The sequence below is a fragment of the Panthera pardus genome, unplaced genomic scaffold, assembly GCF_024362965.1.
Source record: "Panthera pardus isolate Hobbes unplaced genomic scaffold, ASM2436296v1 HiC_scaffold_7, whole genome shotgun sequence".
NCBI classification, from domain to species: Eukaryota; Metazoa; Chordata; class Mammalia; order Carnivora; family Felidae; genus Panthera; species Panthera pardus.
In genome coordinates this window covers 37919165-37933003 of record NW_026527002.1, presented here as the reverse complement: position 1 = coordinate 37933003, position 13839 = coordinate 37919165, and the positions used below count along the sequence as shown (strand labels likewise).

At 39.8% G+C, this 13839-nt stretch overlaps 1 protein-coding gene and 1 long non-coding RNA gene across 2 annotated transcripts in view; one reads left to right on the top strand and one right to left on the bottom strand.

The window, feature by feature from the left end:
* The window catches only part of LRRC69 (leucine rich repeat containing 69), a gene marked incomplete at its 5' end in the record, with an annotated part of 78377 nt that extends 76850 nt beyond the window's left edge, over positions 1-1527 (bottom strand). Inside the window, one exon of the mRNA XM_019453189.2 lies at positions 1303-1527. Coding sequence (XP_019308734.1) covers positions 1303-1527 — 225 coding nt within the window. The remainder of the gene's footprint in view (positions 1-1302) is intronic.
* Positions 1528-1600: 73 nt separating this feature from the next.
* On the top strand, positions 1601-13030 carry LOC109269479 (uncharacterized). Its single transcript, XR_002081093.1, has 2 exons — positions 1601-1654; positions 12678-13030. It is a non-coding gene; the product is annotated as an uncharacterized LOC109269479 (long non-coding RNA).
* The last annotated feature ends 809 nt before the right edge of the window (positions 13031-13839 follow it).

Here is a 13839-nt window from a genome sequence, read left to right as displayed (position 1 = left end):
TTAAGTTTAAAAGATAGCTATAGAGAAACTAAATATGTTGTATTTGGAAGAATGAAGAACAATGATATCTAAAATGCACAAATCAAGGGGAAAAAAAGATGAGTGAAAAATGGTTATATATGGAGATCAGAACTGGAGATGGGGGAGAGTGGGACAGAAGGTAGTAGCTTTTTCTTACAAGGTTTTGTGGTTTTTGATTATCTTCAGACAATGCACTGTGTTACTTTAATGGAAAAAAACAATCAAGTAGGGGGGAGAAAATTAGTTCATGGCTCAGTCAAATCCTAAATTCTTCTGTATATAAACTCCTCTCTCCTATCAGAAAAGTCCAAATCCTCATCCTATAACCATATATATTCACTTCTGGAAATTATCATTAAAGGGAGGAGTTTGTGAATATTACTCTTATTTTTGGCAAAGACTCAACCACAGATTGCAAGTTCAAATGATTTTATGAGCCTAAAAGGAAATGAGGTAGGTAAGAAAATAGACAGTTTTTTTTGTCTTTTGTTTGTTTGTTTTGTAACTCTGAACTCAGAACTAGTGAACTGCAATGACTTTACTGTTTATACGTTCTTTTAGTGCTTGGTAACAGTTTAGAAGTGAAAAAAAGAAAACTACAAGTTAATATCCCTTGCTTTCTCCCAACCTCAAGATTTCTAGCAGCTGAAGTTTCACATTGTTGGGCAGAAATATTTAACACGAGCATCTGGGATTCATTCATGTCAACTGTTGCTCTTAAAAAGGGTATTCTTTATTTAAAATACTAACCTTCTCTAAAAGACTGCTTCAGAAGAAATGAATGTCTCCTCCTTCCCATTCCCTGCCAGCACTCCCATTTCAAAGTTCAGCCTGCTCTAGGAAATTGAAAAGGAACCCCTTTCCTACAACCCCAAAGCCTCTTCCTTCAATATGCAAAAGCTTCAGGATAGTCCCCAAGGTGAACAACATCTCTGGGATCCTCAACCTCACTTCCAGATGGAGCCCCCAAGGTAGACAAGCAGATCCAGTTTCCCAACCCTTTTCCAGATGACAGCCTCCAGAAAGATGAGTGTGTCAGAGATCTAATCCTCTGATTCCAGATGTGGGCCAAAGAGCACATGAATAAGTTGAAACATCTTCTCCCCTACCATATGTAATCCCCTAAGGGAGAAAGCTTTTTGATGCCTCTCCAATAACACTCCACAGTAAGTCTCCCCAGAGCTACGTCTCCAGAGATCAAAGCCTTATTTTTCTTTCACCTCTTTTCTCTCTTCCTGTTTTCCAACCTCAGTCCAAAAAGATACGCTATTTATTCCTCACCTGGGTCAAGGTGCTTATCTCTGAGCACACCTTGGAAATTCGGTTATTCTGAAGGTTTAAGGTCTTGAGGCCAGGCAGTTTATCTAATGATGAGGGCATCTTTGTAATCTTCTTCCCACTCAAAGTAACAATCTTAGTATTTTTACCACCTTTCAGTGCCCTTACTAACATCTTTTCAGTGATGGCCTTAGAAAAGAAATAGAAAAGGGAGAAGGTAATCACTAGGGATTAAGTTACTTATTGTGCATCTTTAGAACCTCTAATGACAGAATTAGGGTGTCATGGAAACAAAAACATTCTGAGATGTACCATGTTGAAGACGGGAGACATCAGATAGTTTCCTGTGTAAAAGGTACAGATAGGAAATAGCTGACTCTTCATTTAAAGCAGTTAATGTATAAGATGAGCCTACGATACCTTATGCCAGAGACATGGGTGTTATCAGACTAATGAGATCACATCAAAAGGACACAGAAATCAACTTCTAGGGACTCCCATTGGTCTAAAATGGAAAACTTGAGGATCATAAGGAATAATCTAGAGTGAAACACGTAAAAATACATTAAAATCTGAGAGTTCATAATGGTATTTTAAAAATAAATGTGTTTGGGGCACCTGGGTGGCTCAGTCGGTTAAGCGTCCGACTTCGGCTCAGGTCACGATCTCGCAGTATGTGAGTTGGAGCCCGCATCGGGCTCTGTGCTGACTGCTCAGAGCCTGGAGCCTGTTTCAGATTCTGTGTCTCCCTCTCTCTCTGACCCTCCCCTGTTCATGCTCTGTCTCTCTCTGTCTCAAAAATAAATAAATGTTAAAAAAACATTTAAAATAAATAAATAAATAAATGTGTTGATTACACAGGGATTGCTAGGGAACCAACTCATTCATAAGTCTGAAAATTGATAAATGAAAAAAAGGAAGCATTCTGCTTTTTCAGCACAAAGTTCATTTGAGCGTAATCTAATAGTTAACAAAATTCCTATTCAAAGAAAAATTGAAGCTAATAAATGAGGAAGGAAAAATTGATTTAGGAAAGTCACAATTTTTGCAGATCCTAGTGAAATAACAGATCTAAGGAAATATGATAATTGGATGCTAAAAGCATTAGGTATGAGGTTGATGAGAACTTCATAAATAAGAAATCAGGCTATAACTTAAACTCGTAATCAATTTTAGCATCGTTACAATTGAGACAGTCACGTTATAAGTCTCATGGACATGATACAATAAAAAGTACTCAGCACCACCTATGAAATATTATTGCCTAAAAATTGAACCTGAACCTAATCACGTGTCCAGACAAAACTACCATTTACAGAAAATATGAGGATGGGAAAACAAGCTAAATTCATCTCAGGGAAGCAGTGAGCCAAATCTAGAACACAAGGAATTCTACGGGGCAAAATGACACGAGGTCTGGCCAACAAATCCATGGTATTAATAAAAGGGAGGAGAAACTGTCATGAAATAACAGCCAAATGCAGTATGTGGACCTTGTTTGGATTCTGATTTGAATAAAAATACTGTGGAGTTGTTTGGGGAAATGTGATCACGGACGGGTTATTAGATGATAGGAATTGCTAATTCTGTTATCTGTCATAATGCATCTGAACATCTAGAAATGCATCTGAAATTTGCAGGTGAAATGACATGATATCTTGAACTTTCTTTAAAATAACTTGGGTGTGGGGAGTGAGTGAAAAGAAACAGATCTAACTTATTGGTGCTCCATAATGGGTACATATGAGCACATTATACTATTCTCATTACTTAGAGAAAAGATTAGGACAAAGACAAAAATAACAGGAATGGGGAGGATCTGAAACAAGTGGTATCTGATTACTATTAGAACTCCACTTGAGGGGTGCTGGGGTTGCTCAGTCATTTAAATGACCAACTCTTGGTTTCAGCTTCGGTCATGATCTTGCAGTTCATGAGTTTGAGCCTAGAGTTGGGCTCTGCACTGATGGCGTGGAGCCTGCTTGCAATTCTCTCTGCCCCTCCCCCACTCTCGTTCTCTCTCCCTCTCTCTCTCTCTCAAAAATAAATAAATTTTAAAAAAAAACACTCGATTTGAGTCCATATGAGGTTTGGAGGCATTTGGGTTATTTGGGTTATATAAATAAATATGCCTATTTTGGTTGTTGATTTCCGAAAACTTGAACACTATAAAATATATACTGTATTGAAAGTATTCAGGACACAATTCAGTCTTTTCTTTGTAATTCACAAATCACTTTATTTATTTATTCAACAAATATTTAAGGAGCACCCACTATATGCTCAATACTGTCCCAGGCACTGGGGAAAAAAGTGAATTAAAAAGACAAAAATCCCTCTGTCAGTGAATTTACATTTTAGTAGGGGGAGAAGAACAATCAAGATAAATAAGTAAGTCTAGTATGTTAGATGGCATTAGGGAAGGGGAAAAGGAACAAAGCAGGTAAGGAAAAGAGGGAGTGTGAGAGTGGGGAGTTGGCAGTTCTAGACAGGACGTCCAGAGAAGGCCTCACTAAGAGGCTGCTATTAGGGGAAAGAGCTTTTCCAGTAAAAGAATAAAGCAATGCCCAAGTCCTAAAGGAGAATCATTGAATTTTTAAAGAGTCTTAGGTGCATCAGTATCATCATAACAGTAAAACAAGAGGTGCTGATTAATAGTGACTTCCAGTTGCTAGAGTAAAATCATTTTTCAGCTACTTAATCACTGCGCTTTGGTTTATCTCTTCCAAACCTATCTTCCAGCTTCATTACTCTGACACTTAAACGTTTCCTAGGAACAAACATGTTACTATCTAAACAAACTAATCATGAGGCATAAAAAAAAAAATCTTATGGACACTCATCTCCTCTGAAATAACTCTATGTGGCCAGGACACCAGCTGACACTACCCAAACACGGGTAATTTGCTTTAAAGGGGTAAAACAGGCGACTGCAAGCTGATACTGCTATTAATTTGCTTAACCTAGAAAATCTGGTAAGAATTCTTGATTCCTCCTCCTCTCTTCCAACATGCAGTCAGCCCCATAAATGCCACCTGTTCTGGTTATCCATTGCTAGGTAACAAACCACTGCAAAACATAATGGCTTAATACATTTATTTTATTCACAAATGTAGAATTTGGGCAGGGCTTAGTGGAGAAAGTTTATCAGTATTGCTCTTGGTGACATCTGGGGTGACTCAAAGGCTGAGGTGGAGATCATGACTCATTCACCTGTATCTGGTGGTAGGTTCTGGGACCTTCAGGCAATCAGCCAGAACACCCCCATGTAGCCTATCCAAGGGGGCCTGAGCTGCCTCGCAGCATGGTGGCTTAGTTCTGAGAGTGAGCATCTCAAGCGAGAAAGTGAAATGGAAGCCTTATCATTTCATGACCTAGCTTCAGTATCAGGTAGCTTCACTTGTGCCACATTCCATTCATTAGAACTCAAGTCCCTAAGAACGGCCCATATTCAGAGGAAGACGAACTAGACCCCACCTCTTGATGGTAAGTGGACATATCTTAAAATCCACCCCAGTGGGCCCCCTTTCTCCCAAGAGCCCCCTTCCCCAAAACTTTGATCTGTTGAGAGCATCAGATTACAGAATCTCGTCATCTAAATCAAGTAACAAGGGTGGATGCAGCTCCTTAAAGGCAGTTCTTTGAGTCCGTTTCAGGGACAGTCCATCTTGATCTGAAAACCTAGGAACTAAAGAGACAAGTTATCTCATCCTCATGTACCCAGAAATTAACAATGGGTGAACCATAGGACAGGCAATAGCACCACTCAAAAAAGGGAAAAGTTAGAGGCACAAGGCAGCCCTGGTTTGTAACAATTCTGGAACTCAACTGGGTACATGTTGTCAGATCCCTGATTAACGTTCAGCCCTACTGCCTGGGACTGGTTCTTGGTCTTCTCTCTGGGCTCTTGAATTATCTTTCCTTCTTCATAGAACATAGCTCATGTTTGCTATTTTTTTCTCAGATTTTACCCTGTCCATAGAAGTTCAAGGCTCCAAAGGTCTTCTCATGGTTTTTTTTTTTAAGTATATTCGCCAAGTTGTGCAGCCATCACCACAATCAATTTTAGAACTCTTATCGCCCAAAAAGAAGCCATGTGTCCTTTAGCAATCATCCTCCCATTTTTCCCGCCCACTCCAGTCCCAGGCAGCCACTGACATCCTTTCTAGCCCTGTAGATTTGCCCATTTTTGACATTTTCTATAGATGGGATCATACACATTGTCTTTGTGACTGTCTTTCACTCAGTGTTTCTGAGTTCATCGTGTCACAGCATGTACCAGTACCTCGTACCTTTTTATTGCCTAACAAGATTCCATCGTAGGTCTCTACTACTTTTATTTATCCACTTACCAGTTGATGGACATTTAGGCTGTTTCTACTTTTCAACTATTACAAATGATGCCATGGACATTTGCGTGCAGTTTTCTTGAGTGTCTATCCAGAAGAGGAATTGCTGAGTCATAGAGTACTTTTGAGGACCTGGTAGACGGTTTCCCAAAGTGGCTGCATCAGTCTACCTTCCTACCAGCAGCGTGTGAAGCTTCATCCTGTCATTTTATGGTGTCACATTTGAGCCAAACTGATACAGTCCCTTTTAAAACTTTGTAGGCTTGTCTTGAGTTTACAATTCTCTTCATCCAACAGAAGCCACACCCAGAATGTCTTTGCGAGAGCTCCTCTCTGTTTTGGGTTCCCTGTGAGACTACTGCGGGACAAAAGCCTTAAGAACTTGAGAAGCTCTCTCATGTGTTGACTAGAAAGCATCTTTCATCTTCCTGAGGTCTCAGCAAAGGTCTCAACGTGCCCAGGGCTTCTTCAGACTTCATTTTCCTGACAGTTCCCTGATTTGTTCTCTGTCTGGAACTCATGTAATTTTAGCAACATTTACTGTCTGGAGAGGCTATGAATAAGAAAATTTTATTTTTCAAACCTCCCAATTTGTGGCTCATTTACAGTTCTTTTTGCTTGCCTTTCTCCTCTTTTACTATAGGCACCTAGAAGAATCTTATACCTTCAATATTCTGTCTAGAAATCCCCATAGGTAGATCATCCAGTTAATGAGGTATACTTTTTATTTTCCATGTTAATGCTGCCGGCATCATTGCTAAACTTCCTGCTACTGTGTACAAGAGTCACCTTTCTTCCAACAACATAATAACATTTCCAGTAATATCTCCCTCATATTCTTTTAAACCCTCACCAACACCTTCCTGGGGTGGCATCAGGCTCCTGCTAACAGTCTCTTCAAGACCCGTCTGACTTACCCTGAGGCCCAGTCCCAGAACCCATTACATGGCTTAAGTTTTTTGTTACAGCAGCAAATTTTGTATCAGAGAAAAAGACCAACAAGAATTATATAGACTTTGGCCTTAGATAATTATGGAAACCGTGTAAGCCATCTATGTAGGGCTGTTGCTGATGTGTGGTGCTGTGCCTGACCCAGGATTCAGAGATGCTGAAGGAGATCTGGCAGAAGTCGGGGAAGCCACAGGCTCAATGGTTAATTCACACCAGAAGTGAGCCACAGCAGATTCGCAACAGTACGCATGTTACTGGCACTTGATGCCTTCACAAAAACTTTCCAAGCTTCCGCCAGACTTGTGCCTTCCACATTTTGTGCAAAATGTCTCTTGTGGCCAGGATTGGCCTGAAACTATGCAGGGAAGGGGATTCTGAGATATAATCTGAGCTTAAACTGATCCAGTACAAATCCACCACACCAGCACCCTTCACATCTATCTGCTTCTTTCTACTGCTGCTATCCCAGTCCAAAGTCTCCTCGTCTCTACCTGTATTACCACTTGCTTCCATTACGTATTCTGCCACTCTGCCATTACATACACTGTCGCTGCCATCAGTCATCTTACAGTACATCTTCCTCGACAATAAATCCATAACCCTAAATAAAATCTTTCAGTGGTCTCTCATTGCTTAGAAGTTAAAATCCCAACTATTGAGTTGGGACTCAAAATATCAGTCTAGCTTCAGTTTCATTCTGTGTTATTTCCTTTCACAAACCTGGTATGCTGCCATTAGAAGACGACTAGCTATTCGTCAAAAGCATGAACTGTCTTTAGTCCTTTGCTTCTGCCATTCCTTGTGCCTGTATGTCTTTGGCACGCACCTATCTGCCTAACTGTCCCTAATCCTTCGAAGAAGCTGATCAAGTATTTCCCCTATCATTTTCCTTGACCTTCTCTCCAAGCAGAATTGCTTCCATGTTTGTTTCAAGAAGACTTTGTACAAACTCTAATTTAGCACTTAATACTTTGTATTATTGTTCTTGTCATATTTCTCCCTTGCTATACCTTTGAACTGCAGTCTCTATCACCATGCTTGGCATAGAGCAGGCCAACATTTAATTTAAATTTTCATTAAATTAAATTGAATTTTATGGCTAGGCGTTGTCTAAAAGAGCACCTTATATAAAATCTATTAGTAGCATAAATCAGTGTTCATGAAAATAAAGAAGAAAAGACATGTGAAGGCACAGAAGTTAAAAACACAGAGTAACAGGGAACATGGGTGGCTCAGTTGGTTGAGCATGCAACTCTTATTTTGGGTAAGGTCATGATCCCAGGGTCGTGGGATCAAGCCCCATGTCAGCATGGAGCCTGCTTAAGATTCTCTCCTTCTATCTCTCTGCCCCTCTCAACAGTTCATACTTTCTTTCTAAAATACAATACAAGGGGCACATGGGTGGTTCACTAGGTTAAGAGTTCGACTTTGGCTCAGGTCATGATCTCATGGTTCATGACTTCGAGTTCCGCATCAGGCTCTGTGATGACAGCTCAGAGCCTAGAGCCTGGTCCGGATTCAATGTCTCCCTCTCTCTGCCCCTCCCCCACTCACACTCTGTCTCTCTCTCTCTCTCAAAAGTAAATAAACATTAAAAAGATTTTTTAATGCAATTAAATAAAATAAAATCTAAAACAAAAACATTGAGTAACTATTTGTTAGGCACTGTCCAAGATGCCTCGTATACAAATGTGAATAATAGTCATTGTCTTCAAGGGGCATAAATCTAGAGGGAAATTAGAAGTGTAAACAGGTCATTCATTCCTCAGGTATTTATTGTTTTTCAGTTTTACTTAACATTGTACAAGTTTAAGATGTACAAAATAATGACCTGATATGTGTATATGTTGCAAAATGAATAAATACCACAATAATCAAATATTTATTAAGTGCCCGTTACATGCTGGGTACCATTTTGCACTGAGGCACCTTGTTGGCTCAAGGAATATTTTCTGCTGTTGACTGCTGAGTCCAGTCATAAGGGGTTAAAAAGAATTAGCCAGTTGACAAAATACATGTGTGTGGGGGGAGATGTATTTCAATAAAAGGAGTGTGAGAAAAATGTTGACAGGCATGAAATAATGGGGCCATAGGGAATATAAATAATTTGAGGGCATAATTCTAAAGAAAGAAGTGATGGGAAGTGATGCTGGAGAGGTACACAGGACTAGTCATGAAGGATCTCCCTTAAATGCCATGTTAAGGAGTGGACTTCATCCTGTAGGAACAGGGAGCGACTTGGCAAGTTTAGGTTAGGAGACAGGACTCAGATTTGCATTTCTGGCAGTTCACTTTGGCAGCATGAAGGAAGAGGGAGTTTCAGAGAGTAGCCCTGTGGGCGGGATGGCAATTTGACATTTGTGTACTATTCTATGAGAGGAAAAAGGGATAGAGAAGAAATGAGAAGGTATAATGTGGGTAAGATTGCCACTAGAACGTGATCTCGTAGGTACATTAGATGGGGTGAACCACAACTTAGGGTATGAAGCGGGGCAATGAGAGTTGGGTAGTATTTGGCAGGGTGAGGCTGTGGCACAAGCCCAGTTTCTGAAGACATTAAAAATCTATGAAGAGGGGAGCCTGAGTGGCTCAGTCGGTTGAATATCTGACTTCGGCTCAGATCATGATCTCACAGTTCGTGGGTCGAGCCCCACGTAAGGCTCTGTGCTGACAGCTCAGAGCTTAGAGCCTGCTTTGGATTCTGTGCCTCCCTCTCTCTCTGCCCCTCCCCTGCTCATGCTCTCTCTCAAAAAAAAAAAAAAAAAAATGAAATAAACATTAAAAAAATTTTTTTAAATCTACAAAGAGAAATAAAGGAGATGGGGTTTACCATTTCAGACCTGAGTTTTGACCTGCATCTAAACATGCTCCCTAGAAACACCCAGCTAAAAGAGCTATGAGTTCTGCTGTGTGGGTTGGCCCCATGGGATGTTGGCATCCAGAGTTTCCCACAACCAGAAACCAATGTGTTTGCAGGAAAATTGAAAAATCACCAATTTTTTGAGACAGCCTCATCCTGTGAACTCAACACAAGATGAGGAACCTTAAACTGAATGTTAATCTAGATGGAGCAAGTGACTTGTAAACTTCAAGTCAGTCAAACTGGCTTTATCTCTCCCCTCATCAGTAAAATAACAAGAAAGAATACCAATCTATCCCACTGAGACTGTATGGGAAACATCTAACTAATGGTTATAAAATACTTTGGAAGTATACGGTGCTGTAGGAATGCTAAAATATATAGCATCCTAGAATCTCAAGGACTTTAAAACACTCAGTAATTACATTAATACATTGATTAACACCTATAATACAAAAGAATCTGGCTCAATCCTATGACACGGGCCCCTATGACAAATTAAAGGATTTTCAAAGCTGCAAAAATGCATTAAAAACAGGAGTTCAGCAAACAGGCTATGGCAGAAAACACGCTTACTTGATTTGTTTTGGCAGTCTTATCTCGTGATGAAAACATGGTCTGAAACTTGGGATAAAAGTTTTCAAACATGAGCAGATGCTTCATGTACTAGAATCCTACTGTAGAAACCTGTCCTGTAATAAAAAAGGGCATTGCCTCTCTCTTCGTTCATTTTCTTTTTAAATATGGAAATGGAAGTTTTGATTTCAAGGGTTTTGGATTCTCAGAAGCCTGCCTTCTGAGGTCAGCCTTACCACTCACTGGCAGTGTGGCTTGCTTAGCAAGTTGCTCGCTCCCAAGCTCTTCAAGTTTCATTCCCATTATGTCTAGTACGGGGATGAGAATACCAACCCGGCCTTCTGTGAGGGCTAAATAAGCCCACTTATGTAAAGCACTTAGCACACATATAGTAAATGCTCAGTAAAAGGTAGTTGTGGTTTTTCTGGTACATTTTTCTTTTAATTTTTTATTCATTTATTTAAAAATATTTATTTATTTATTATTTATTTATGTATTTATCTTAAATTTTTATTTATTTATTTTAAATTTTTAATTTTAAATTTATTTAAAAAATTGTTTTAAATTTATTTACTTTCGAGAGAGAGAGAGCATGAGTGGGAGAGGGGCAGAGAGAGAGGTAAATAGAACATAAAGCAGGCTCTGAGCTCTACAGCACAAAGCTCAGCTCAGGGCTCGGACTCATGAACCGTGAGATCATGACCTGAGCTGAAGTCGGACGCTTAACCGATTGAGCCACCCAAGTGCCCCTGTGGTACATTTTAAGTCAAGATCTCCACCTTTTGGGAAATCTCAGGTGTGCACGTACCATTCTTGGGACTGATATATGGTGCGAATATAAGCCTACTGTTCCAAAGACCGGTCTCTCTACCGTGACCTGCACTGCGCTGTCCTCTTCTTTATCCATGAGGTTAGAAACATTGGTGGTTCACAGGCTTTAACACAGCAAGCATTTGTATGAAATTCAGTTATCAATTCTTAATTTTGCCAAGTAAAGTCATTTTTAAAAGTTCTCTTTCCTCTACTGCCACCATAATTTCATAAAAGGACATTTTAAACCTCTCTGGTAAAAAAGGAATATAAATAAATTTATTTACAGTGAGTTTGCTTTACCAAAAATTCATCATCTTATACAAAATTTTATTTTCCAAATGGTATCAGCTTATACATCAGCATTTGATTACTAGGTTAGATGAAACTCTTAGATTCTACTTAAACACCCACATACAAATACACATATACAGATATTTTGGAAGTTTCTACCAAAAATCAAATACATTAGAAAACAGAAAGAAGTAACCATTAAAAGTAGAAAAGAAAGGATTAGGAAAGGGAACAATAAGATGAAACCAAGCCCAGTAAGATAAAGATAGCTAAGCATTTATAAAATCTAAAGATAGAATTAAAGAACAAAAAGGGGAATCTAAGTGGGATGTTATAATACCAAGCCAGATTTTGACTTGAGAACAAGGCATTCTTGTATCTATATATATACACACACATGTATATTATTTTTTAAATTTTACTTAAATCCAAGTTAGTTAACATATAGTGTAGTAATGGTTTCAGGTGTAGAATTTAGTGATTCATCACTTACATATAACACCCAGTGTTCATCCCAACAAGTGCCCTGTTTGATGCCCATCATCCATTTAGCCCATCCCCCCACCCAGCACGCCTCCAGCAATTTGTTCTCTGTATTTAAGAGTCTCTTATAGTTTGCCTCGCTCTATTTTTATCTTATTTTTCCTTCTCTTCCCCCGTGTTCATCTGTCTTGCTTCTTACATTCCCCATATGGGTGAAATTGTGTCTTTCTCTGGCTTATTTCACTTAGCACAATACATTCTAATTCCATCTACATTGTCACAAATGGCAAGATTTCATTCTTTTTGATTGCCGAGTAATACTCCATTGTATGTATATACCACATCTTCTTTTTTTTTTTTTTTTTTTTTTTTTTTTAACATTTATTTATTTTGGAGACAGAGAGAGAACATGAATGGGGGAGGGTCAGAGAGAGGGAGACACAGAATCCGAAACAGGCTCCAGGCTCTGAGCTGTCAGCATAGAGCCCGACGCGGGGCTCGAACTCACAGACCATGAGATCATGACCTGAGCCGAAGTCGGCCGCTTAACCAACTGAGCCACCCAGGCACCCCTATACCACATCTTCTTTATCCATTCATCGGTTGATGGACATTTGGGTTCTTTCCATAATTTGGCTATTGCTGCTATAAACATTGGGGTGCATGTACCCCTTCAAATCAGCATTTTTGTATCCTTTGGATAAATAACTAATAGTGCAATTGCAATCATAGGGTAGTTCTATTTTTAATTTTTTGAGGAATCTCCATACTGTTTTCCAGAGTGGCTGCACCAGAGCGCATTCCCACCAGCAGTGCAAAAGTGAGAACGAGGCATTCTTGACGGAGACATGAAATTTATTTTCACAGACCAGCTGGGGGTGGTGGTGGACGAACAACGTGCAGGCTGAGTGCTGCCATGAGGAAAACCTGGCCCCGTGTTGACAGTTTTGATTTTTTTGAGAAGTGGAAATATGGATCTTAATTAAGTGAAATCTCCCAGTTTGTAAATACTATCAGCCAATTCACTTTCTAATTTTCTTTACATCGCTGCATAGGTCAAACAAAATACCTCTTGGGTCACATTCAGCCCAGCAGTTCGGAAGTCTGGTGGAGCAAGAGAAAAGGAGTCAAGGAGAACATCCTGAAAGACAGTCAAGGGAACAGGGGCAGCCAGAACAGAGCTGAGGTGGAGGAACCAGCAGAGTAGTGTGGTGAACAGCAAGAGAGAATTTCAAGGAGTGAGTGGTCTACAGTGTTAAATGCAGCAGAAATTTCCAGGAGGACATAAGAACAGGAAGGTGATCACTGGCACCGCTTCTAGAAGCAGTTTCAGTGCAGTGGTGGAGATTAAACCCAGACAGTTGTGGGCGTTCTTTGTGGAGCTTACTAAAGGTGTTTCCTTAATTCACATTAATTCACCAATATCATTTAAAAAATCAGTTAAGAATATCCCAACCAAGCCTGAAAAATTCTATTCTGATCAAGAATCTTGACAGCTCAATTCCAAGCAGAATATAAATGTCAACCTTTGAGATGACAGGAAGCTAAACAAATACTATGAGAATTTTCACTTTACCATCTCCGAGCTTCCTACGTGTCATAATGGCCTACAAGCTACTGAAAATTCCTCCATGCTGAATACCAAGGGCAACAGTGAAACTCCCCCTCCTTCTAGCATCTCAGGGCTCTGCTTTGTGAACCACCTCGACAATCCCAATCCCACTTTCCCAAAAGAAATCAATAGCCTTTCTATCATGTCTGCCTCCCTTTCTGGTGACATACTAGCAAAAACACCACCCCCCCCCCCCACACACACACCACAGCAAAATAATAACCATTATTTTTATTTACCATAAATTATGCTATGAGCATATGCTAAAATGCAAGATGTGTTGTCTAAACTTTCATATTTACTTTTATTGTTCTACTACGTAAATGTTATTATTCCTATTTTAGAACAAGCAAACTGGTGTTCTGAAAAGTTAAATTTATGCGCTTTTTTTTAAAGTTTATTTTTATTCGAGAGAGAGATGGAGAGTAAGTGGGGGAGGGGCTGAGAGAGAGGGAGACAGAATCCCAAGCAGGTTCCGCACTGTCAGCACAGAGCCCGAAGCAGGGCTTGAACTCACGAACTGAGATAACATGACCTGAGTGGAAAGCAAGAGTCAGACACTTAACCTAATGAGCCGTCCAGGCACCCCAATTTATGCACAGTTT